Source organism: Phaenicophaeus curvirostris, chromosome 10, assembly GCF_032191515.1.
Source record: "Phaenicophaeus curvirostris isolate KB17595 chromosome 10, BPBGC_Pcur_1.0, whole genome shotgun sequence".
Classification (NCBI taxonomy): domain Eukaryota; kingdom Metazoa; phylum Chordata; class Aves; order Cuculiformes; family Cuculidae; genus Phaenicophaeus; species Phaenicophaeus curvirostris.
In genome coordinates this window covers 25386714-25413010 of record NC_091401.1, presented here as the reverse complement: position 1 = coordinate 25413010, position 26297 = coordinate 25386714, and the positions used below count along the sequence as shown (strand labels likewise).

The following is a 26297-nucleotide window of genomic DNA, read 5'->3' as shown; positions in this document are numbered from 1 at the left end:
AACACCCAACAACCCAAACAAATTGACTTTTATGGCTCGAAGCTGGTGAGGGAGCTGGAGAACAGGCCTTGTGAGGAACGGCTGAGAGAGCTGGGGGTGTTTAGCCTGGAGAAGAGGAGGCTGAGGGGAGACCTCATTGCTCTCTCCAACTGCCTGAAAGGAGGTTGTGGAGAGGAGGGAGCTGGGCTCTTCTCCCAAGTGACAGGGGACAGGACAAGAGGGAATGGCCTCAAGCTCCACCAGGGGAGGTTCAGGCTGGACATTAGGAAAAAATTCTTCACAGAAAGGGTGATTGGGCACTGGCAGAGGCTGCCCAGGGAGGGGGTTGAGTCCCCATCCCTGGAGGGGTTTAAGGGACGGGTGGACGAGGTGCTGAGGGACATGGGTTAGTGTTTGATGGGAATGGTTGGACTCCATGATCCGGCGGGTCCCTTCCAACCTGGGGATTCTATGAGTCTATGAGAGGCGCGCGGCCGGGAGGTACCAAGTGTACCGAGGCAGGGGGGGGACAGGGAGGGTATCTCGGCACGTCCTAACCAGCCGCCGCACGCTCCGCTCTAACGCGCACCCCCCATCCCCCGCCCTTCTTTCCCCGCCCCACGTGGGCGTGACGTCACCGCGCCGCACGTTAAAAGGGGGCGTGGCCGGCGCCCCTTCCCAGGGTGCCGCGCGGCAGAACTTGAGCCCCATCTTGGGCGACGGGAGCCGCAGTCGGAGCCCGCGCTCCCCGGGCCGGCGGAGCGCAGCGGGGCCGCCCCCCGCGCCGCCGCCGCCGCCGCCTCCTCCTCCTCTCCCTCTCCCTTCCGCCCCGCCGCGAGGGCGGGGCTCGCCCGCGGCGCTCGCCCGCGGGCTGGTTGCGAGCAGGATGCGCCTGGCGCTGGTGTCCAGGTAGAGCGCGGAGACAGGGCCGGTGGAGGAGGAGGAGGAGGAGGAGGAGGGGGGGGTCGGGCCGGGCCGGGGAGGGGAGGGGGGGGGCGGTGGGAGAGACGGGGCCGCCTGGGCCTCGCCCCGCCGCCGCGGGCCCGTTTCTACCTCCGCCGCGCCCGCCCCGGGGCCCGCAGCGAGCCGAGCCCGGCAGGAAACCGCGGGGAGCTCGGCCGGCCCCGCCGCGCTCGGAGCTGGGGCTGCGGCGGGGAGGAAGAGGAGGAGGAGGAGGAGGGCTGCGGCCGGGGAGGAAGAGGAGGAGCCCCGCCGCCCCCCGCGCCGACGGGAGCGCCGCAGGAAGCAGGCGGAGGATGTGCGTTAGCGCCGGGGGCCCGGCCGGCTCGCCGTGACAGCCCGAGCCCGCCCTCGCCTCGCCTCGGCCGGCAGAGCCGCTCCCCGCCGGGGGGAAGATGTCCAAGATGCCGGCCAAGAAGAAGAGCTGCTTCCAGATCACCAGCGTGACCACGGCTCAGGTGGCCAGCAGCATCACCGAGGATACCGAGAGCCTGGACGACCCCGATGAGTCCCGCACCGAGGACGTGTCGTCTGAAATCTTTGATGTTTCCCGAGCCACCGACTACGGCCCCGAGGATGTCTGCGAGCGGAGCTCCTCCGAAGAGACTCTCAACAACGTGGGCGAGGCCGAAACTCCTGGCAGCGTCTCTCCCAATCTCCTGTTGGATGGGCAGCTGGTGGCTGGCGGGGTGGCTGCCGCTCCGCCAGCTGTGGCCCCTAACGGGGGGGCCGTGCCCAAGAGCTCTGCTGTGCCCCTGCCAGCCGCTGCCCCCGGCGCTGCCGTGGCAGGAGGCACTAGTGCTCAAACCGCCTTGCCCTCCACGGGGCCTTCTGCAGGCGCTGCTGCTGCTGGGACGATGTCTCAGACGGTGGCTGCTGCGTGCAGCTCTCGCTTCAGGGTGATCAAGCTGGACCATGGTACAGGGGAGCCCTACAGGCGAGGCCGATGGACGTGTATGGAGTATTATGACCGGGACTCGGATGGTGGTGGTGGTGTCCTGGGCAGAACTGGAGATTGCATTCGACACAGCAGCACCTTTGAGCAGGCTGCTCAGGAGAGGGACAGCGGCCTTGGTGCCACAGGAGGTTCCATCGTGGTCTCGACTGTTCCCGCATCGACCCATGGCCCTGATTCTATAGCCGACAGTTCCCTGACTGCTGTGTCACAGCTGCTCCAGACAGAGAAAATGAACCCGTCCTCCCTACAGCAACCTGGTTTTGTCATTGGGCAACAACAGCAGCCACAACAACCCATAGGTGGGGCCATGCCTCAAAGTACTGCTCAACCTATGTTTTCTGGGGCTTCGGTAGCAAATCAGCAAATGGTGGTGCCACAGCAATCGCAGCCACAGGTAAACACGCAGGGTGTTGCTCAGGCTGGACCCAACGGGAAGGGGATGGCACCTCCGAGCGTGACAGTAGGGCAGCCCAGCATTCCTGCGGCGCAGCAGCAGGTGCAGCAGGCCAACATACCAGTGACTCAGCCGCAGCAGTTTGCTTATTCTCAGTCCCAGATTCCACCAGTGCATCTACTGCCGACGCAGCCTTCTGGTCAGACCGAATACATGCAGCACATGACAATTATGCAGTCTCAAGGAGCTCTTCAACAGGCCACTGCAGGCTCTGTTCCAAGTACTGTGGCTTCCAGCCTTCCTGTGGGGCAGGTGACCGGTCAAAATCCCTCACCGGTGGGAGCGCCAGTGATGGGGGTGTCAGCGCAGCCCGGCGAAGCAGTTGGACAGGGATCAGGAATAATTCAGGGTGGCCAGACACAAGCTAGTCAGGCTGCCGTTCCACAACCAGGGGGTGTGGTGCAGCAAGGCATTGGACATACAGGGGTTGTGCAACAGAAATCTGTGACTCAGCATCAAATGGGTGGAAGCACTCAAGTGTCCGGAATGCCTGGTGCTCCCCACGCTGTGGTCTCTGGAGTTCAGAATGTGCCTGCGGTTGGGCCCGGTACAAGCGTGCCTAGTGTGTCTACCACCACTTCTGTTACTATGCCAAATGTCCCTGTTCCGCCAGCCCCATCCCAGCTGCCCAGCCACACTTCTGCCAGTAGAAGTACCGGCGTTGTCCAGCCACAGCACGTTGGACACTCGTTAATGCAAGGCACCTCTAACGTACCCGCGAATCTGCCACAGTCAAACCTCGGACAGTTTCAGACTCCAGCTCAAACCTTAGTAGGCCAGATTGACGATACGAGAAGAAAATCGGAACCCCTACCTCAGCCACCGCTTTCTCTTATAGCTGAAAGTAAACCTCTTGTGAAGCCTCCCATTCCAGACACTCTAACGAATCCTCTTCAGTTACCTGCAAGTACTCCTATGAACAGTCTTGCCAGCTCTGTGTTTGACATATCTATTCCCGTTGATGGTGATGAAGACAGGTATGAATTACTTTGTAATGCCATAAAAATCCCTTTTCTTAAGCAGGGGGTGGGGAACCACTACTTCCAAGTTATTATTAGATGGGTTTTGTAAGTTTGTGTTTTCACAAGGTCACACTGAGGTTTACCTGGGCTACGTTCTGTCTTTTTTTGAAGAGTACAAATCCTGGCCAAGTGTTTAGGCAAGGAGTGAACTGTACTTGTTCTTTCAAAACAGGGCAGAAAACTTTCAGATCCTGAAAGCTGCTTAATGCACAAATAACGTGACCTTTTCCAAATCAAGGACTGAAAACTGGCCTTCTGCACCTAGTTGCTGAGCATGTGAGGAAGACTGTTCTCTTCTCTCCCCTGAACACGTTGTAAAACTCTGGAGTGACAGCCGGGTTAAAATGGGTTTATCCACACCATTGTATTGCAGTGCTGTTAAAAATAGAAGCGTAGGGCTATCTTAGAGCCATCAGGCGAGGTATCATGCAAAATTTAGAGGCTTGTAGTGCAGATTCTTGACTTCTATCCTGCTGTTGAATTTGCACTTTACAGTATCAGTTAGCAACGAAAGTACTTGCATCCGGATGTGGATTTGTATGCCTTGACACAGTGAAAGCTCTACAGGTAGTGGTCTTCTGCGCTGAGTAGCCACCACTTCCTTGAGCAAAGACGTAGGCAGGGTGGGAAGTAAAACCTTACAATGAGTTTTCTTCATAGGAAGGGAGTTTGGAAGCAATAGTTGTAACAAAGGTGGGTGCTTACGAGTAGGCTCGTGGAAGGACTTTAGAGATGAAGTGTGTACGTGCTTCGTGTTCCCATAGCCTTGTCAGACTACTCTGAAGGGTGACGTGATGGCTAAAGTGTTCTTAATGGACTTGTTTGAGAGCAGGCGTTCAGGGAAGGCAGTATTGAAGCACTAAATTAATCTTGTTTACCTTTGCTGTTGGGATTACTGCAGTTTGGAGGAATAAAGTATGTCTGAGTTATAAGTGTGTGTATTTTGAAAAACAGGAGTGGCACTATTGTGAGAGGGTCTGATGTGCTGAGTTAGCCTGTAAGCCTGCCCTCACCTTCGCAGAGTACTGGCTTGAAGTCAGGCAGTGTTGCTCAGAGTGGATTTGAGGGAAACAGTGAAAGACGCAGCTTAGGGTGCAGTGGGTGCCTCAAACACAAATCAGAGTTTAAGTAAAGCCTGAGAGTTAAGTCTGCTGTAACGCGGGCCCTGTGCTCACGGGAGCTTTGGCTGACGCTGCGTTTGAGACAGTAACTCTGCTGATGCCTTTGTGCGAGGAAAAGCCCTGTTGTAGAGGTGCCTGATTAAAGTGGTGGAGGACTTCCAAGAAAAAGTGAAACAGTTAATATTTTCTAGTAGCTCTGCCTACCTTAAGAGGATTTGACCCAGCTGACAAACTCCTCTTTGTGCAAATAAGGTTAGATTTCAGGCCTGTTGGGATTTTTTCGTAGCTGAGTATATTATCAGAAGATGATTTATTTGTGTTCTGTTTAATCGTCCTGATGGTTAAGGAGTCAGAAAGGAAGGAATGTGTTTTGCATTCATTTTGTACAGCTTCTAGTACTTTATTTATATAAATTTTAGTAACAGATGTGATTCTCTGTTATAAATGAATCGCTTTATATTGTGATAAGGAAAAACTTGGCCTACTTACTCAGACCTGCAGGCTGCTGACTGCATTGCACAGTAGTGAGGCAGTTCTTGGTGCTTTTGCCTTGAACAGTGATTTTCAAAGCTATTTCTATGCTCCTGTCTTTGAACTGGAGCTGCCTTGCAATGCTGCTTCATGCGTTTTCTTCTGCAGGAACTTTTTCAGAAGCTTGGCTGTGGGAACTGTGAGTGGGAACTGGCATTGGACTCTAAATGCAGGGTGCTTTTTCTACGTGCTGCGTTGTGATGTTCAGGGATAAACTAACTTGTGGCTATCTGAAAAGAGATGCGTACTTCTCAGTTGTTCACTTCTGCAGTGGTTGATAACACCTTGCCATTTGCTGGAGTGGTACACCAGGCAAGAAGCTCAGTGGTGTTCGAGAGCCTCTCCGGCTTGGAATACTTTCCTTTCCTAGTGGTATTAATAAGCAAGAAAAGCTAACTTTAAGCAGGCCTGGACTTCATACAAAGCAGGAGATACAGAACTGGTAGATTGAAGTTGATTCTTTGTTCCCCTCAAACAGTATCCTGACATCCGGTGGCTTCAGACAGAAAGGAAGAGAATAACCTAGCAGCTTGATAAGGCTATTTCACCACTTTGGTTTTGTTTGCTTCACTCGTTGAGAAGGCTTTATTATAAATCTGTCGCCTGCTTGTCTGCTGTTCTCTTCTTCCTCCTGCTTTTTCCCCTCTTACAAACCATTTAAATTACACCACTGCTCCCATGGGCTTGCACCCAGCTGCTTTATCTATTGAAATCAGTGGTGAAATAGTTAAGACCTTCAAGTGTCATTGATAGGTGAAGGGTTAACACTGATAAAACTAATAGGGTGCAAAGGGAGTTTGCACATAGTAAGTTGCTGTTGGAGGCTGCCTGCAGGCTCGAGAAAGCAATGCTTGGTCTTGTTTAGAGTTTACTTTGTGATAGAGAGTCACGTTTTTGGGAAGTGTTTTTCATCTTAATATGAATGTGTAATGTTCCCCGGAAGTCACTGTGTCAACTGGTATCGACACTTCTGACACATTCAGTGATGTTTGTATATGTTTGAAACTTCTGTAGATCATTCTCTTATAGTCATCTTATAAAATAGTGAGTCACCAAGGAACACTGTATAGCTCTCAACATCCTGGATTTATCTAGTAGGTCATTCACCATTCTGAATGTGAACAGGAACTTTTTAAAGGTAAAACAGTTTAGGTTTGAAATTCTTTGAAAACAGAACGTGAGAAATACAGTTGGTGGGGGATAGGGAGATCCAATTCAAAAAGCTGCTCAGTTCACATCTTTCTGCAAAAAGCTCTTTGTGTTATTCTTGCCTTATGGTCTGCTGGTTTAAATCAGCTGTGTCTGAGATAGAGGTGAAGGTGTAAGGTTATATAGTGTGACATGTAGGTAGATAATACAGAACTCTGTAGCTGTAGAACTGACTTTCTTGCAAGACATTGCCCAAACCCCTTTAATTTCCTTTTCTGACAGTCCAGGGCACCTTTACAGCAGCCTGCCAGAGTCTGTGCTTGCTTGCATTTGATTCGATGAATAACAAAGAGTCAATTAATCAGGAAATCTTATCTGGTGAGGAAGAGAGGGCAGGTGGGTGGTCCAGAAGAACAAAAATAAACAGCCCCTCTCTGGCATGTCAGAATCTTCTTTTAAAAAGCAAAGCTGCCTTTTGCAGTTGATGTGTCTAAATGCTAAGCTCTTGAAGAGAGAAGTGTGTTCCGTGGAGGTTAGGAAAGATCTACAACATAACAGTTTTATTTTCTTTTCCTCTGTAAATATGGCTACAAGCAGAATAACCTGCAATGGTATTCAAGGATGGAGGAAATAGTCCTCTTACTGAGGGAGATGTGAGTATTGCGGTCCACTTTGAATGTGGAGTCTGACACACACTTTAAGAACATTAATAGAACTGAATTTCAGAATTGCCCCGACTCTTTATTTACTGGAGTGTAGTGGCATTACCAGTTGTTTTGGAGGAAGGGCAGTGAGCTTACCTGGGAGGATTTTGGGATCAGTGTTTGGCAGCATCTCCACTCACTTTTATGCCCACGTATACACAGATTTGTAGTTGACAAGCATAATATTCCAGCTGGCTTAATAACTTTATTTTGGCTCTTTGGGGGAAAGAAATATGTTGCCTCTGTTAAAAGAACATAACTGAGAAAGCTTGTTCAAACCTCCTACATGTTTGGCAGGCTTTTGGGGCAGAATATTGCTAGGCACGCTAGAAAAGGAGCAGAGTACAGATCATTTTCCAGAGATAGCTGACCAGCTTGGACTGTGCAGGCTGTATTCCCGGAACGCTAATGAATGGCTGCAATTGTGAGCTGTCAGCCACAGCAGCTAAACTGTTGAAAACCTGATTGTGCAGAGCTCTTCACAGAGTATCTTGCTCTGCTATATCACGTATGTGTGCAGCGTACTGACTGTTGGTACAACTGAGCTCAGGAGACAGTGTCCTTAATGTAAGGACAAGACTGGTTGTGGGCATTAGTGTAACTTTGGGAAGGGTTTCTTCATGTGTTGCCCTACATGCTTATGTTATTGTACTCCAAAAGAAAAAACAAAGTATTCTGCCAGTACGTATCAGCAAGCAATACCTGGATTACATTATTATTGAATACTGTCCCTTTCTTTGTTTGGCTCCCAAACTTAGTGGACACTTGAGCTCTACTGCAGCTGCAGAATTGGATGTTTTCAGCCCTTGTCCTGCAGGATTGTTCTTAGGGAGTTTGGAGGAGCAGGTGAGAACTGAACATAGACAGATGTGCTCCAGTCATGAGGGTTGGAAGAACCAGCTGAGATAGACCTTCCAAGGTGGGCGTTGTGATTGGTGGTATCAGCTGGTGGTTAATGCAAACCAAGCTCTGGTTGCCTGTGTGTGCTTTTTGATGTACTTCCTGTAACAAAAATCACACCAGCTAACTCCAGCACCGCATCAGTTTCTAGAGTGTGGAAACTATCCAGCCATGCATCCAGCTTTTGAGTGTTATGGGATATCTGAGCAGAGGAATGTGCTTGCTCGTTTGGCAGCTCTGTTTCCCAGTTTAAAGACTCGAATGCCTTTGTTAAGGAGTTGTCAAAACATTCTTAAAATTTGTGAGCTAAAAGTGTTTCGGACGAGATTGTTATTGAAGGGGGCAAAACGCTTGCAAGAAATGCACAGAGTGAAACAGTTAAGTTTCATTCAGAGACTGTAATGTACCAGCTCTGAAATAAATGGTTCTCTGTACCTCGCTCTCCCAAGTGTTCCGCTCAGCTGCTGCGGATGCTTTTTTTTTTTTTTTTTTGCTCCCCTATAGAAGAGTGCAAGTGTTTCACAGTCAACTCATTTCTGAATGCTGTCTTGTATCGAAGAAATAACAGCATATGTTTCATGGAAGCTTTTTAAACTTCTCATTAAAAGCTGAATATTCTGGTATTTTGGTTTTTTTTGAGAAGGCAGGACTTCCAGACTGCTCTCAAACTGCTGAAGAATGACGCTTCTCTCAGGCTGTGCATTTTTGCAAGAGGTGCTGGTTATCTTTTATGATTTCATGCAGTGCTGTAGTAGAAAGGAGTCATCCCCGTTGCTGTACTGGATATTTGAATATTGCCCTATTGAGGTACTATATAAAGTTTTTGGTTTTAAAGCTGGTGATTAGCAGCTCCTGGAGAATGCCAGTGTCGGTGCTTTCTGTGTCTTAGCAAAGACTCTGTAAGAAACTTCCATGGGACTCCTCCTGCTAAAGTGCCACTGGTTTAGTTCTGGGGGATCAATGTGGATTGTCAGCCACAGGTGTCTACTTTATTCCTATATCTGACAAAGTGTGAAGGCAGAAGTATTTATAGTAACTGTAAAATCTACTATCTTCTGAGAGGTTTCTCAGACAGCAAAGGTCACCTGAAGTGCAATGTAAGGTTCTGTCTCCACTCTTCTTCTTGAATATCCCTTAATCTTTAAAGTTCATGCTTTATAAGTACAAATGTGCATTGAGTGCTAGTAAATAATTAGCAATAATCTGGTTTTACTTGAGCAGGGCAGGTGGTTCACTCAGCTTTGTGAAGGACAGTTGGATGGTTGTCTCAAGTTTTTTTTTGTCATGCAAAATAATTATTCCAAGAGGGTTTTTTTGTATATCTATTCTCCCTTTGAAGCTAGGAGTAATACATTTTGTGTCCTGGCAGCTTGCTTTTCAATGCTCTGAGTGAACCAAGGAGAAGGTAGAAATAGTAACTGGTACCGCTGAGAGGTGTCAGCTGTCTAGCACAGCAACAACGGGCACGTTTGACTGGTGCTCACTAATGATTACGAACTGAAATAGAGGTCTGTGTCAACAGCCGAAACCAGTCACAGAATCACAGATGGGGGGAGGCTGGCAGGGACCTCTGGAGGTCGTAGTCTCTAGTCCTGCTCAAATAGGGGCCCCCAGTACCGGTTGCTCAGGACCAGGTGGCTTCTGAATATCTCTAGGATTGGAGACTACTGCTAGCCTGGGCCAGAGCCCTGGCGCCTTCTCAGCAACAAAGCATCTCTGGATGTCCAGAGGGTCCCTCTTGTGTGTCTGTTTGTGTCTGCAGCCTCTCATCCTGTCCCTGGGCACCACTGGCAAGAGCGTGTCTCTGTCCTCCTGCTGCCCTCCCTTCAGGTGTTTGTACACATTGCTGAGGTGCCCTGGTGCTTGCAGGCTGAGCAGTCCCAGCTCCCTCAGCTTTTCCTTGTAGGAGAGAGGCTTTCTTGTCACTTCATCACTCTTAAGGCCCTTTGTTGGTCTCTCCCAAGTATGTCCATCTCTCTCTTGTACTGGAGAGCCCAGCACTGAACAGACCCCTCCAGGTGTGGCTTCACCACTGCTGGATGGAGCAGAGGGATCTGGGGTTCCCTCCCTCGACTGCTGGCAATGATTTTGCCTAATGCAGCCCAGGATACCATACCTCTTTTCCCAGGGAAGTGGATGAGTCCCCGTCCCTGGAGGTATTTAAAGGACGCGTAGATGTGGTGCTCAGGGATGTGGTTTAGTGATGGAGTTGGCAGTGTGAAGTTAAGGGCTGGACTCTGTCTTCAAAGTCTTTTCCAACCTAAATGATTCTGTGATTCTGCAGCAAGGACCCAGTCCTGACCCCTCTCGTTCTGGGAGAGGACAAGTGGGGTATGTATGTGGGTTGGCAGTGGAGAAGAGCAGAGTAGATAGGAAGTGAGATACTGGTTTCATGAAGTATCTGAAGATTTCGTATCTCTCTAGATCAAGTTTAACTTGGCTGGCTTTTTGGAGGATGGGATGATTAAAAAATGAGGGTTAAAAAAGCCCTCCTTGCTTCTTTGTAAGTTTATTTCAGCTATTTGTGTAGGAGTGTAGGTGACAACTCCTGGGAATGTCTCCTATGTGGAACGCTGTTTGGTGGATGCAAGGACCATAAATACCTTGATCAACCCTACAAATGCCTTTATAAAAATACTATTTGTCCAAGCCCAGCATTAAGCTCCTGGACAGTGCTTCAGTTGGAGCTTTAGGCTGAGTGCAGGCTGGAGCAGAGCTTGCAGAGCTGTGAAGAACTTGTTAAAGGTGTGTAAAGGCAGATGAGTAAGTTTGTGATGGACTGCAGACCAAACCATGCCAATACATGGTCTAGGTTCTAATATCTTTTAAAAAAAAGAATTATTTAATTTAAAATGCTTACTAAGAGCTGCTTTCTTGACTCCTGTCACATAAGTAAAGGCAGGTGGGATTTGAGTGAATCTGCTTGAATCCATTTTCTTCTACTTGCTTTATCCCTGCAGATACTGAAATATTTTGTTGTCACTAACCCAGGGAATGCTTGTATTTATAGATAACTGAAATATCTTAAAGTGCTGTACTGCAACTTCATGGGGGGAGGAAAAAAATCTCATTTTGGGGCTGTTTTCTTTGAAAACTAACACTGGAGCCAGCTGCTCCGCTGTGCGAGGCCACTTTCACCAATAATCTGAAGCAGCTTTCCCTTTCCTCAGTAGATGTGAGGAAATCTGGGCTTGTGGGCAGAGCAGGCAGCAGGAACCTAATCCTCTCCAATAACGTGTTCATACATGTTAATAAATGCCTTTTTCTTTCCCAGCCAAGTTGTATAAAAGTCAATATTTTTAAGAGTTTTGACATCTCCTCCAGATTTTTGTATGTATAATGCGATACGAGCAAATGTGGATCTTTTTAGTTTAGAAATATGGAATTGATGTTGGTTTCACTGCCTCCTTTCATCCAGCATGTTAGGGTCCGCTTTTTAAACGCGTTCCAAGCTTGCTCTCTTGAATGGTAAAATTTACAGAAGAGTAATAGGGCATGGTGATGCTCACTGGCAAGCTACAACAGATGCTGAAGGACTCTGGCCCTTGTGAGGTGAACTTCAGGATGTTTTTTGAGACAGTGTAAGTTATTTTCAAGAAGGACTTTTTTTTTTTTTCTTTTAAGCTTGTCTCAGTTCATCCAAACATGGATAACTTTGGGCTTTTTTGAGGCTTTTCTTGAGAGCTGCTTAAAAGTGGCAAGAATCCCTGACTGGGTCAAGCAAAGACTCTCCCCATTGCCATTAAGTTTATCACCTTCTAATCTATAGTTGCTTCTCTTTGAAGATGGGCTCTCTGTTTTTTTTCCTTGGAGCTAAGCTGTGAATTGTGAGCTACAGTTGTCTTGTCTCCTCCCTACAAGAGCTGAAGGTTAACTTTACCCAGTAAAAAACCAAGCTGTTAGTATTAGAGACCTACTACTTGTTCACTTACATGTTTTGATTTGAGAACAATCTCTGAGTAGTTCTTACAGAGCCTGTGAGATTATATTGTTAAACTTCAGCAGGATTGTCTGCCATATGAGACTCCTGAGGTTTGGGGACCTGTTTCTGGGACCCAGATGTGTTGTACCCTAGAGTTTTGAGTTGCAGCTATTGAAACCAGAAATCAGTAAGAAGAAATTTAGAAGGTGAGGGCTTGCATTGTTCTTTGCATGATCAGTATCTGATAGTTCTTTGCATGTTTTGAAAATGCAAAGGTGAGTCAAGTGTATGTGTTTTCTACAGCTATTCAGTGCTGGCACAAGGGAAGAAATTGTTGGCATCTCTCATACAAGACTGAGGAGAATGGGGATTGTCCTTAGGCGAGGGCGTGTGGTGATACCAGTGGCTGCTTTTTGTTGAGGGTGGGCTGGAGCATTTGGGAGGCTTTAAAACTATTGCTTACAAAACACTCAGATTATTCCCTACACCTCACTGCTCTGACTGTGGTTGGTGTTGATCTGATGTGCTCTGTCCACGCTGCATTCCATTACCAGTTTTTGTACTGGTGGTTTTATTATTTTCCCCAGCATTTGTTGTCTCCCTTGCATGTCTCCTTAGAGATGTGTAGTCAGAGCAGAAGGTCATGTTCCAAAACCCTCTTTTGAGAGCAAGGCAAAAAAAGTGTGGGCTACTGCTGTGATCATTGCTGTGGAAAGGAAGATGCAGCTCTGGTAGCGGAATCTGGTTCTTTCATTTCTGATACTTGAAATCCAGACATGAGGAGATTGAGGTGCTGCTGGTTGAAATGGAGCTTCCTTGTCTTACTCCAGGTGATGTGTGCTGCTTATTTCTCTGAGTAGTTACCTAAAAGTGATTTTTGTCATTTCTGGAACTGCTGGGAGGTGATGTGTCCTTTGTTTGATTGCAGCTGAACCTGCGACTCAACCTAATGACTGTATAGTACAGCCGGATCATTTTCATCTCCGTCCTCTTGAATTCAGCTTCAGAACCACTGTTAAACGTGTCCTCATTTGGTGATTTTTATCACTTAAATTTGTCTCTTGGATTTTCCAGCAGAGATGAAATCTATGCAGTGTGCTTTCTCTCCACTGTTGGAATGTTTTCCTTTAGAAGTAGCCTGTAACCTCCTTTAAAGCTGGTCATGGTGACTGAGAGCCGCTGTCCCCAAACCTGTCATGCAGGCTGCTGACTGAGTCAGCCTCTCCTGTCATCTGTTGCTAGAATGTACCTACACTTGAAGGTACCAGAGCCTCATTTTTCTAGGGTATGTATTTTGAGTATAATGGCTGTAAAGAGCTACGTGAAGAGAATATGTAATTAAAACAGAAGAGCTTCAATCTTGACATATTTTTCCTTAATTGCACAGACTTCCCCACTTCAAGTCCTTGTCTCCTCTGCAAAGCTTTGTACTCTGATTGCTCTGTTTTGCAGGTGGAGACTTATTAAATAGAACTGATTCAAAGTTGCTGTTGATGTAAATAGTAGGCGATATAAATAAAAAAATGAAGCATCTTCTAAAAGAAGAGGGGTGGAGAAGGAACCCTGTTCCCAGTGTAAACAATCTCCAAATGCTGTAAATGTTACTGGGAGTTTCTTGATAAGCTGTGATCAAGGGATCAGATCCTAAATAAATCGCTGCAAGTGTTTTGATTTAGAGACCAGCTGCAATCAGTCTCCATTGCAGGTCATGGCTAGCTAACTAGTTAAACACAGCCTCTGGTGGTGGTCAGGAGGACACCTAACTATAAACTAGCTTGGGTTTGAAATGTTTCTGGGCAATAATACATCCAGTCTTCTATAAGTTTCAGATGCTAATGAGGGATTAATTTTGTTGTCCTTTAGTGCTCACTGAAGTGGGATTCTATGGCTTTGCCTTCCTATTGCTTTTTTTTTTTTTTTGTTGTTGCCTTGAATCCTTAATGATCACAACAGTCAAAATACATCTGTGTATGGTGATAGTTCTCTTCAGGAAGCTCAGACTGTGTGCTTGCCATTAGGTCTTTCTGTTTAGTTTGAACATCGCGTAAAGGTGAAATACTTTTATTTGTTGGCTTCATCTTTAGGCTGGGTATGAGTCACCTCTTTCTCCAGGTGGTTATTTCACATTTGGCACCACAGGAGTAATGTAGAAGTACAAAGTAACATACTAGCATCTTTTCTTTTAGAAACCTGGCTGAAGAACATGTTTTTTTCTTACAGGCGCGTTGCCAGGCTCTGATAGCTTTCCATGCAAAGACCAGGGGGCTAGAAGCTTGGTGTTGAATTCCCAGACCTGTGATGCGGCACTGTATGATTTGTGACTTGCTTCTAAGAGCAGGAACACAGAGTGATGGATGTTTTGTTGATCCTTTGGAATCCTAAACTTGATGTTTCAGTATGAGTTTAGTCTGCAGCTTGGAAGAGTTTTGGTTTGGAATGGTCATTTCTCACTTTCTACGTAAAAAGGATGGGAACTTTTCTGTTGAATGGAAAGGCAGTTTGATTTCAAAGTATAAACTATCCTCTTTCTCTACTTCTTTCTTTTCTATTTCATAGTTAATTTTGGTTCCTATAAGAGTTGATCCTGTGCTAAGGCAGAACTTCTGGTTTTGAGTTCTTGCTAGCAGGGTCCTTAATTCTCAAGGACTTGAGAGGTGGTTGAGTGGGCTGGCCAGGAGACTTCAGGACCTGATGTCGTTCGGAGCAATAGCAGCTTGATATCTTTGGGAATGACAAGTGTGGGAATGCCACCACTTCCGTAACAAGTCGCTTCTGTTCCTTGCTGATTGTGTGGAAAACAGTTCTGATGCATAGTTTAACTTCCTTTGCTAAAATTAAATCCTATAATGTTTATGTTGTCCTTATACCTTCAGGTATGAGAGCAAGTCTTCTTCTTTGCAGATACTTTAAACTATATGAAGCCTGCAAGTGCCTCTTTCACCTCTTTTAGATTCATGCAGTGGGTGAATCTAATTATTGGAAAAAAAATCAGAGTATGACATCTCTTCTAGTAGTCTTGCCTGGACTTGAGTAGGCTGATATCTTTCTGGAGACCTGGTATCCAAGACGGTCAATAAGAGTCTAAGTTAAGGGCTCAGAAGGGCTGAATGAAGTGAGGTCTTGGTTAGTACTTGTATGTCCTGTATAAAAGGAGTATTGCAAGCTTGACACCTTTGCAAGGTTTTTATTTTTTGACTTCTGTTTAGACTCTCTCCTGCAGAATTGCAGTCAGCTACTCATTCCATGTTTTGTAGTTGTGCAGCTAATTATTGCTCCAGAGCAAAGCAGTTTGTGTTTATCCTTATTGAATTGCATCCTTTTCATTTCAGACCATAGCTCCAACTGGGCAAGATCTTCCTGAATTCTATTCCTGCTGTCCAGAGTGCTTGTAGATCATCTGCAGGTGTAAAGATAGTCTGTACTCCTCTGTCCAAGTCGTGGATTAAAGTATCCCATAACACACTCGGAGGAGACCCTGGAGAGCTTGGTTTGATGCATCCTTCCACTGAACTGTTGGAGAGTGGTTACCAGTGGTGGACCCACTTTGCATAAGCAGTGTTCTTACTTACAAACACATCATGCAAGTTGGCATTAAAAGCTCCTCTAATTGTGCAACATGATCCTATTTTCTGTGTTCTTTCTCTATGAGGCCCATTAATTTTTCTCATAAAGAATTCTTATGTGATAAAAGCTTCTGAAAGGTTGTCTGCACTGGCCTGCTGCTGTTGAGATAGTGTTAAATAGGTGGTTCTTTGCTCTGGTTTTCCTCTGAGGTGCTGAGCATGATCTGTCTAGCTTGTTGTTCTTCAAAGACAGATACTTAGGCCTTTTTAATCTAGTGGTTCATTCCTGTTCTCAAAGCTAATGAGAATAAGAGGCAGTGATATTGAGAGAAGGAACTGTTGGAGGGGGTCTAGGGTGAAGTTTTTACTTTGCCACTTTGGAGTGGGAGGTGAAAAGCGTGTGGTATTCTTCACATGTTCCTCCTTGTTGCCCTCGATTGCTGATGTTAGCCAGCAGTGTGAAAATTGAAACATAGCTTCAGTTGTGTCATGAACAGCAGTGTTAGTATTCCTCCTTCAGAGGCAGTAGCTAGGAAAAAGGCATCTGGTTGGCAGCATCTGTGTGCCAGGCTGATGCCCAGAGCTCTCAAAGCCAGTATCATCATTTAAACTAAAAGATGTTTATCTGTATACTTGAAAACTTGCCAGCTTTCATGGGCATGGCTTCTAGGGAAGCAGAGCTCTCTGGAATAAAGGTTGTGTTTAGTACATGATTCCCCCTGGCTGTGGGAGGATAGTCCTTTAAATATGAGGTGAGGCTTTGAATGGATTTAGACTTCCCTTTTAAAGGAACAACTTGCAATTGATATATATACTGATATATATATACACACACACAGAGATAATATAAGGCATTTTCTCAATTGTTTCTGCAAACTGAAAGGAGATTTTGGTAATTCTCTAGCTTTTTAGGGTATGATGTGGTTAAAAAATAGGTGCCTTTTCAGTCAGAAGTTAATTGTATTAGTGCAGACCTGCATGTTGAGCATCATTTGTTACCTCTGTGCCTTTGCTTTTCCTGTTTAGGTAGCACCCCCTCTCCAATTAACATCCTGCTAAAATATAGCTACAGAGTAGAAAATGTCCTCTTAATTGTCTGCAGTGATGCAAAAACCATTTCAGCAGCAGGGGTTACAGATGAGAATTTAATTTTTTCATACCTTCCCAGATACTCACTTGAGAATGGTATGCGAATATATAGCATATAGGGTATCGGCTTAAAAATAGACCATATGAAATACATGCCGTCTGGCTATAAACCACAACTTTTTTACAACCTAACCAAACAACCTAACAATAGCAACAAAATGTTATAGGCTGTGAGTAAATTTATCTTGGAAGTTAAATGACTTTCTATTTACAGTCACTTTCTGAGGAAGAGACTTTTCGCATACTCCTCACAGACAACTGAATTAGGAAGAAGAGCTTGGGCTTCGTCCCTCCCTTCCACAAAGGAATGCTCCCTTGATCTGCAGATGCCAATTGCTTTCCATCTGTTAACTCCCTGGATCGCTTGGATGTCCTTCAGCGATTGTGTTGCTCTCCGTATCACTAGCCGTGATACCAACATAAGAACATGATACTTATCAGCCTGATCAAGCAACTTCCCTAGCAGGTTTTCAGCTAAATTCCAGACTTCCAAGGAATTACTTTTGAAGGATAGAGTGGTGAGGGTAGGAGAATGAGTGACAGACTTAAAAAATGACAAGCAGGTCATTGCTAATGTGCAAGTGTCATTATTCTTGTGAGGATTTTTGGTGTATGTAGGAATTGCAGCCCTTCAGAGAAAGTGTTTTGTTATGGTGCTGCTTCTGTCATTTTGTGTTTTGTTTTATGATCTCAACTACATGGTAATTGTACTTAAAACAACTTCAAGTTTATTTTCACTTAAGAAGTATTGTTGTCATGAACTTAGGAAAGGGATGGGCACCTGTGCTTCTAACATTGGTATAAACTCATTTTAAAACTGGCTTTGAAAGGAATCTGAACTAATACTGACTTCTCTGAGATTTTTCAGCTAAGCTGTTGCATTTTCTAGGGCTGGTGCAGCCGTACGGGCATACGGATGAACCGTTGCACTGATAGAAGGGGTTGTGAAGGTTCTGTGTACCGCTCCGATCCAGCCGCCAGCGGAGGAGGGTTTTGACTTTGTGCCTCATCCAGTACCTTGTGAACAGTTTGTATTCCAATGCAACTTTGGAGTGTTGAGATCTTCGAGTTACACTCTGGGTTCAGGCGCTCTCCGTAGGGCGAGTGTGTGTGGAACGATGAGGGTCGGGCTGGCCTGGGCCTTTGGCTCTGGTGACAGAACCTGAGCCAAAGTTTCCAGGTTTCAGCAGGGTGCCTGGCGCCTGCTGGAGGACTTTGACACGCTGCTCGGCCCTGCGCCTCCTGGCAGCTGCCCCGCTGCACATCAAGAAGCATGAGGATGACATGACAGCCGCTTACATAGTTAGTGATAGTTTAGATTCCACTTACCAATGTTAACTTGATCCGATTTTTGGTTGTAACTTAATCTGTCGCAGCTTGAATGTGGCGTATTTAGCTCTGACTGCTAGGTCAGCTTGGAGAACTTGTATATATGGGTGCTGAGTGAATAGAAGTACTGGGTACTGTTTGAAACATGGAAAATGGGAAAGGTATCTCTGCATTCAGGTGTGTAGCATTTGAGTGTGCAGCTCACCTGCAGGGGGTTGTCTGCATGACCTGAGATGCTTCATTAATCGCTTTTTACAGTAGCAGCTTGAAATAGCATGAAAATCCATAGCGCTTGAGGTTTACTTTTTGAATCAGTGTGTTTGTAATGGAAATCCACAGAAACAGTAAGGCCTTTCAGTCATTAAACTGTTCTTAAGGCATTCTGCGAAGTCTGTGAACTTTTGGACGTAAATTTATCCTGTCTGGACAGCTGTGATGTAATGCAGGTTGAATAAGAGACTATTTTTATTACGTACCCATTTTCAATGTGTCTGTTTGATTCTTGGATCTCATAGGAATCCGTCAACCGCATTCTACCAAGCGTTCCATTTCAGCAAGTTACGCGAGTCAAAGACCTTCTGGGATAGGTATGAATGCTTACGTATGGAATGCATACGTGCTGAGGTATGCATGAACAGCTTCGCTCTCTGCAAGTTTCTCGTCATTTTTGTTTGTACAGAACTGCTGCTTGTGTTCAAACTTCACCTTAGACTGAAAGCAGTCATGGAAGTGAAGTATTTGTACTGAAACTTAAAAACTAAAGAGGTCTAAAATACAACGTGACATTTTTTTTTACCCCTTCCATCGTGCATGTGTTGTACGTGATGTGTGAGCTCAAAGAGTTTAATGCTAGTCCTGTCCTAGCTGGCCTTTGCTGAAATATTTACAGCTTCCTTTTCCAAAATTAAGGAAACTTTTTGGCATTGTGGCTGTTGAGTCCTAGATCAGAAAACAAGTTGTGAAAATGTAAACCCAATTCTGGCAAAGTTAAAATCTTTCTGTCTCAAAACCACAAAGGAAGCTTTCTGGCTTGCTTTCATTCTGCTTAAGTGAAGCTTGATGGGGATCAAACGTGAGCTGTGACAAGACCTGAGGATGAAGTAAACCAACTAAGTTAGCATTGAACTCATGGCGAGAAACTGCAATGAAGTGCAACAAAGTCATTTCTGTTCGGGTTATGACTTGCCAGAGATGCATTACTAATTCACCAGTAGCTGCGAACTGTTTCTTTCCTGCACTTTAATGATTTTTGAATGTGGATTTTTTTTGTCAGCGTTAAGTTGACGCCTTGGTGATTATGTGACTTCATGCGTTGTGATGCTGTGGCTTGTCACGATACTTCTGCTTAGCGAGCTTGGTGGAAGCTGTTGAAGTATTGATAACTGGTTCATCGTTGTACTGGCTGCGTTTGACTTGAGGCTTTTCACCTTGCAAAGCTTAACCGAATCCGTTGAAGTTTGCTTGAAAACAGTTTGTATACTGCTCAACACCGATGATTAAAAGTAACGCTATTGCATACCACTCTGGTTTTTGCTGCAGTGCCTGTGTTGGGCTGTTTCAAAAGCACATCTTCCTTTTCTAGCAGAAAATTGTACCAATTTGCATTTGTGCTTTAAGCTCTGGGTGATGCAACTTGCCACTTTATGGGACAGAGTTGGTATTTTGGTTCATTATTGAACTGAAATAAACCTCAGGGCCTTGAATATGAATTTGGTAGTTGAAGAAAAAGCTCACTTTAAGGTCTAACCTTCATCTTTGCTGTTATGTTTCTTAATTTGAAGTCTTAAAGTGGGGAAGTTGATTCAGAAAACCCTAAAATCGAATAGTTTCGTATTAATATTGAGGGCCTCACAAATCTGAGGTTTATGTACAGTGTCTGAAGGAAGTTCTGCAAGCGTGGGGTATAGAAAAACATTGCATTCAGGTAGAAGTATACAAGCGGCTTCCTTTAAGAAGTCTTGCATCTTTGCTGATGAACATTCTGTGGTAAAAACAAGTATTTCTAAAAATGTAGAAGTGAATTCATCGGGATTGATGCAAGTTTTAAAGTTCTAATCCCAAGTCCTTGGGGTTTTGCAGGTTTTGTATTTACACTCCAGTCATTAGATTGTCTTGATCGTGTTATGTAGTTTTGCTTGATTGGATGACTGAAACTGGGAATTTCTTACCATATCGTACCATACTCTCGGGATGCCTTGTCTCCATAGGAAGTTTTTGCAGCACTGAAGTTAGAATTATACCAAGGCTTTTAAGAATGTAGCTCACTGTGGGAAGTGCGACTGCTCTGTGTTGTGTAACATGCATTAGAAATCAGACTTGCACTTAGACTTACCAGTTCTCTTCCTCTTTTCTTAATTTCCGTGTACACGGTTATCTGAGACTCTTCCTGCACTGCGTGTGCAAGACATTTGAAACAAAAACTTTACAGTGCTGTTCTTGAGTTGTAGGCACATAGGAGAATGCTGTGGTGCAAGCTGTAAGCATTGATACAACACCTGGTTCCAAACAGCACCTACTTGATTATGGGTTATGGCAAAGCAGTGTTGTTAGCAGTCCAGAAAAACATATTTTCCATCCCTGGGTGTGTCCCAAGACCAGGCTGGATGGGGCTTGGAGCAACCTGGTCCAGTGGGAGGTATCCTTGCCCATGGCAGGGGTTGGAACTGGATGGGCTTTGAGGTCCCTTCCTACACAAACAGTTCTGTGGTTCTATGAAAATGTGAAAATATTCAAGGCAATAGGATTTTTTAAACAATTAAAATGAAGATTTCTCAGACTAAAAAAAGTTTTGCCTGTCTGTTGTATAAGGTAGAAAAATGTTGAGTTTACCATCCATCTCTGGAAAGGGCAAACAATGTTTGGAACCCTTGGTCATTTTTGCTGTCTCTAAATCTTGCCGTGTTCTTGGTGGGCTTCAGAATGACCTCAGTGTACCAATATTACCTCGGTTTGGGCAGAGCCTTCATTTACGTAGCCTTACCGTGGAGGTCCAAGCCAAAGAGGATTGTTCTGTTGAATTGCGGTCTGTATGCATGGCAGTTCGTTGGCTACAAAGCTTAATTTGAGCTGGGCCAAAAAAAAAAAAAGCTTGCTTACTGCATCCCTCTCAGCTGCCTGGTGTTACTTGGTGTGGATTTTTGTGTGTGCATCACAGCTGTGGCAGTAGTTGTCAGAGTTGGGCAGTTCCTGGAGCAGTCAACTTGGACTAAAAGCATGGCAGAGCAATTGATCTTTTTTTTTTTTTTTTGTAAGAGCTAAACAGTGTCTTTCCACTTCTAACTCAAGAATTTGCAAGTGAGGCATTGGATATGCAGTGGGTGGTGCACTCGGAATGTATCAAACTCTTTCCAATTATGCCTTGACCTCTAAAAAGAGTTTAATAGATTCATTATTGTTTTTTCCGTGCCTTTTTTTAAGGACTGGATTGCATCTGTAAGTTTCATTCTGTAGCTATGGCATAAAATATTCTAATGCAAACTGGGATTTGCTATCAACAGCTCAGAATCTGAGAAAATACAGAATCTTGAGATTTGGCAGCTTATTTGGACTGTATCATCAGAACAGCTGGCGCTGGAGCACTCTGCTTCGGAACATCTCCCAGGAGCTATTTGTTGTGGGGAGCACAACAAAATGAGTACAGGACAGAATCATACAGGAATCGTGCTAGCGTAAGAGCCAATTCCCATCTGCTTTTAGAAGGTGAACTCACATAGTCACCAGGATAGAACCTCATCTGGCTAAATGGAGGTGGCTTTGCCAGTGTGGAATCTCTCCTGGGTGGGCGCTGGCCTCGTGGTCCCACGCTGCCTACCCGAGATGAGCTGGATGGCCACCAGGATTTGTGCAGGGGGCAGGTTTGGAGTCCTGGCTCGGTATTTCTACAATAGCGTAAGCTGCTCTGGGGATAAGGACAACAAGAACATTGAGGAGAATAACAGTAGTGTACAAACTCCTGATGGCTTTCAGCGCTGTCTGTTGGCATCACCTTAAGTGTAAAACAGGTGGGAAAGCCAGAGTTTCTCTGGCTGCATCAAAATCACAGTTATGGGAGGGACAGTTGTTACACCCACATTGTGGACACTGCACTCATTGCAAGAGTTTGGGGCATGGGAAAGGTGTGTCTGCAGCACACCACGAAGCTATGAGTGTTCCAAGTGATGGGGAACAGACTGCCTGTCTTCCACCCCAGAGGCTTTTTTTCCTGGAACTTACTGAATGCCTTCACTTTGAGTGGTGCAGTGGACTTTTTTTTAAATAATCGCGCTGCAAAATAGTTGAGAGAGGAGCGGAACAAAGTCCCAGTCTCAGTTTAACCAGCAGAGTATTGACCAAAGGTGTGGAATTGCCTGGGAGAGATGTGGAATCAGGTCTCGCTCCAAAACATGCTGTTTGCTTTCCTTTTGCCCCTCTTGTCCTTATCTCTTGGGAGCTGCCTCCCTGACTTCTGGAGTGCTGTTCCCGAAAGGCTGTGTCAGGGACACTGAGCAGGCCTGGGGGCTTTGGTGACTTTTGAACACAGACCTTTTAACAGTTTCAGATAGACCTGAAACGTGTCAGTTCAAGGTGGAATTGAGCACTTAACCTTGTCATGAATAATAAGTACTTTTTATTCACCACAGACGTGGCTTGAAAGAGGCTGAGAGCTGACATTGGAACAGTTTTCACATGAAATGGGCATTACACCTTTTGATTTTGGTCATGGCTTTGTTTGGTGTGGAAACAGAGGCTGTTACCCCCTCAGTCTGAAAAGCTGGTGCCCCTCTAGTTGTAAATATTTGATGTGAAGTTGTGGGTTTCTCTAAACGGTGTCACATTCTCTCAGAAGTTGAGTTTTGCTTCACATTTGTCACCGATGCTGCTGAGCGTATTGCCCATGCTGATCTTAAAAAGCCTTGAGGAGTTTTTTTTTTTCTTACCTCCTGGTTCCAGTGAATGTTACGTGTTTTCAGAGAGCCGAGTTTCCAAGTTGCTGAGTTTTCCTGCACGTTCAGTTCTTCTAAGCATCGCTGCACATTGCTGATAGCTTCCTGCGCTGAGGAGCTTTATCAGTCTTTATCAGGCGGGCCTGGCAAGTAGTCCAAGAACGTCTTATGGTGAACCCGGAGCTGGGGAGCAAAGCCAGATCCAGCATGGGAGGGGGTGTGGCTGCTCTGGTGCCCGTCCAGGGAGAGCTGCAGCTCCTCTCCAGTGACCGGGATCTGACAGGGACCAGGGACACCAACCCCGCTGAAGTTGCAGCTCCAGAGAGTGAGGAGTGAGCAACTGGCTTGCACTCGGGTATTGTGACTTGAAAACAGACCAAAAGGCCTGGATTGCTGTGAGCAGGCATTTAAAGATGTGCTTCAACATCTTGTTTGGCATGGTCAATACACATTGGTATAGCGATGGCTGAAGTGTTTTGTTAGGCTGTAACAGGTTGGTTTTTTCCAGTGCTTTATAAATGCAATTTAGCAAAAATAAAGCTAGAGGCAAGAACTACAAATATCCCATAAATTCCTGTTCTCCCCAGTGAAGAGAGCTCAAAAGTGAGGCAAAGAATGAAAACAGTAAATTTGCATTTTATTTCAATGCATTCTTTTGGCTCTGGGTGTCATAAGCACAGTCTGAAGAATCTGAACTGAAGGAATGGAACAAGCTGCCCGGAGCAGTGGTGGCTGCCCCATCCCTGGAGGGGTTCAAGGCCAGGTTGGATGGGGCTTGGAGCCCCTGATCCAGTGGGAGGTGTCACTGCTCATGGCAGGGGGTGGGACTGGGTTGGCTTTAAGGTCCCTTCCAACCCAAACTGTTCTGTGATTCTTGGAGTGTCTCTTGAGAGCTCCAGCAGGACCGTACAGGGGAGCTGGGGGCAGTCAGACTCCCAAGATTGTGTTCTGAATTCTGGAATCTGAAGCTTTACCCCCATGGCGAGCGTGTATTCTAGGAGTCCCATGAGTGCTGGTGGGTGCATAGTTCGACTTGAATGATACAGTAAATGCTCACAAATTTTTCTTCTTATATTTGCAGTGCATCTGGTGCAAGCGTTGTCGCCATTGACAACAAAATAGAACAGGCAATGGTAAGTAAAATAATAAGTTGTTCTTTCTAGTAGGATTAGTGGTTCATTGCTGCACGTAAGTTTTCAGCTGCATTTTGTTTCCATGGGTTGTGACGTCCCTTCAGTTGGGTCAGGCTAAGGCTGTCATCTGAGAAAAGGTTTTTCTGTACCACCTCTGGAATGACCACGAACCAGAATTGCTTTTTCTGTTGGCTCAGAAGTGTTCTTAAATGAATTTTTCCAATGAATTTCTGTGGATGAACTGACTGAACTGAAAAGAAACAGCACATCTAAGTCTTACTTTAGTAAGGTTGTTTATTAGTTTTTCTTAGTTGTCGCTTAGGCTGTGCTGTCCTTGACATTTTGTTCAGACGGAGTTACGTCTGCTGGATTTTTGCTCGCTGGTTTAGAGGCTTTCTTCTGTCTTTGTTCTCATACACCTCAGTGCCTGAGATTGTGTAACACAGGCTCCCAGCTCCAGGTCTCAAAGCTGTGGGGCTGATGCTTCCATTCTGAGCAGCTGGACCGTAATTCTAGTCCTTGTCTCCAGCATCACCGAGGTGACCAGAACTTGATGCCGAATGCTGGAAACAAAGCGTTTGATGTGTGGGCCACTTCAGAGCGAATTAAAAAGCGGGGTTGTTAGCTCTTGAAGGCTAATTTATTCATGTAATTTTAGTGACAACTGCCTTCCTATTCCAGGCTTCAGTGAAAGCAGTAGGGCCGTAAATTCTGGGGCTGGAGCGGGCAGGAACTGTTCTTTTACTCGGTGTAACTGTTCGCTTGTTCTTCACAGGATCTAGTGAAAAGCCATTTGATGTATGCAGTAAGAGAAGAAGTGGAAGTCCTGAAGGAACAAATAAAAGAATTAGTTGAAAGAAACTCTTTACTTGAACGGGAAAACGCACTGTTAAAATCTCTTTCAAACAATGAGCAGTTATCCCAACTTTCAACCCAACAGGCCAATCCTAGTAGCACTTCCCAGGCGCAGACAGCGATAGCACAGCCTCCGCAGCCAACGCAACCTCCACAGCAGCCGAATGTCTCCTCAGCGTAAAGCTTTCTTGCCTCCTTTGAAAACACACACAAACCTGAGAGCAGTCTGTCCTTGTGTGCCACTGATGTTCTCTCCACTCTATGCGAGCGCGCGTAGCCATGCTTCTCTTGTGTGTTTGGCCTTGTCAGTATTAGACAATCACTCTACGAGAGCTGTTCCCTCATGGTGTGGCACAGAGCGTGGCCGGTGTCCCTCGAGGCATCGGCGCACAGGGGAAGGCATAGGTGGAGTGGTTCATGCAGAGAATGCGTTTGCTTGGTGTGCAGGAGTGAGGTCTGTAAGAGCTTTGGTGGCTCTCCAAGGTTTCCGTTTCCCCTGGATTACTTTGAGCCTTGCTGTCTGGTAAGAAGTAACAATTCCTCTGAAGAGCCACTCTTCTTTCAATATAAGTAACGTTTGCCTACATTAGTTTCATTTATTTGTTTTATTTATTACAGGGCTGCTATTTTCATAATGTACATGAACAACGTCACAGAACTTTTTGGATTTGTTGGTTTGTTTTGTTTTTTTTTAATAAATGTATGTATCAGTAAAACGATAGATGGGATTGCGTTTAATAGAGAAAAAAAATGTTTAGGCAATAATTGAACAAAAGAATCCTGGCATATTTCTAACACTAATGGCAATTTACCCTTTGGTATTTATTTACGGTAGTAAAGAACCAGCTTGAATGTAAATTTTGTATAGAGTGTAAGTATGAAGACCATAGTGCATCTGTACAGGTAGTCACCAGTTATTGTGATATAATAAATAATTGATGGGCTATTTTGATGAAGAAAACTTTGCTCATTTCTGTTTCTACTTTCTAATAGAAATTGCCATGATTCCTCTGCTTTTTGACATTTCGTATCTTTTTTTTTTTTTTGGGTGGGAATAAAAAGCTGTGAAATTGTTCAACCTACTTTGTAACCAAAGAAGCAAAGCTGTGTAATTGAGGTTTGTTTTTTTTTTTATTTTATAATGCACATTCTTTATGTATTTTTATTTAGTGTTTTCTCATTCACAAACTTTCTTTGCTGTCTAGCATGATCTGCATGACCTATAATCTTCGAACCACTTTCGTACCTCATGTTTTTATCCAGCACTCTTATTGTAATATGTAATAGTCTGTGAACAATGTCAAATAAAAAAGAACGAACGGCTGGTGTTGGTCGAGCTGAGCTAGTGCGCTCTGCACTAGTTGTTTAAACAAAATAAATGAAGTGAGCCATCTTTTGTTCATTTAAAATGGTGTTTTGAATTTCGTATGCAGAAAACATTTTGTTACATTGCAGATTTTAATGTATTTAATAAATGCAACATGCAGATTAAGTGCAGTGTATACTGAGTATTTAAATTAAAAATGTACATTTCATAAATACAGTTTCAAGAGAGACCATCATTTGTGTAAACTAACGCAGTGTGTCAAAGCGATGTATAAATATATATTTTAACACGTTTTCTGAAATTAAACTGCAGTTTTGAA

At 45.1% G+C, this 26297-nt stretch overlaps 2 protein-coding genes across 6 annotated transcripts in view; both read left to right on the top strand.

Annotated features, from left to right (window-relative positions):
- Window positions 1–26297, top strand: part of SELENOT (selenoprotein T) — a 200760-nt gene that overhangs the window by 141497 nt on the left and 32966 nt on the right. The window lies entirely within an intron of this gene.
- On the top strand, window positions 958–26297 carry TSC22D2 (TSC22 domain family member 2). 5 transcript variants are annotated; one of them, XM_069865212.1, is made up of 4 exons: window positions 959–3328; window positions 18257–18365; window positions 23745–23796; window positions 24572–24710. In XM_069865212.1, exons 1-3 carry the CDS (start codon window positions 1335–1337, stop codon window positions 23772–23774), a joined length of 2133 nt encoding a protein of 710 aa, XP_069721313.1. In that variant the 5' UTR covers window positions 959–1334; the 3' UTR covers window positions 23775–23796; window positions 24572–24710. The 5 variants fall into 5 exon arrangements, with proteins under 5 accessions (XP_069721312.1, XP_069721313.1, XP_069721314.1 ...); XM_069865209.1 differs by having other exon boundaries at window positions 961–3328; window positions 18257–18328; window positions 24572–26297; XM_069865211.1 differs by lacking the exons at window positions 23745–23796; window positions 24572–24710 and adding an exon at window positions 21239–21492 and having other exon boundaries at window positions 958–3328; window positions 18257–18328.

Coding starts and splice junctions, on each gene's coding strand:
- TSC22D2 (XM_069865209.1), top strand. CDS start 1,335: ATGTCCAAGATGCCGGCCAAGAAGAAGAGCTGCTTCCAGATCACCAGC. Junction 3,329..18,256: donor GTTGATGGTGATGAAGACAG/GTATGAATTACT, acceptor TGGATCTCATAG/GAATCCGTCAACCGCATTCT. Junction 23,797..24,571: donor ACAAAATAGAACAGGCAATG/GTAAGTAAAATA, acceptor TGTTCTTCACAG/GATCTAGTGAAAAGCCATTT.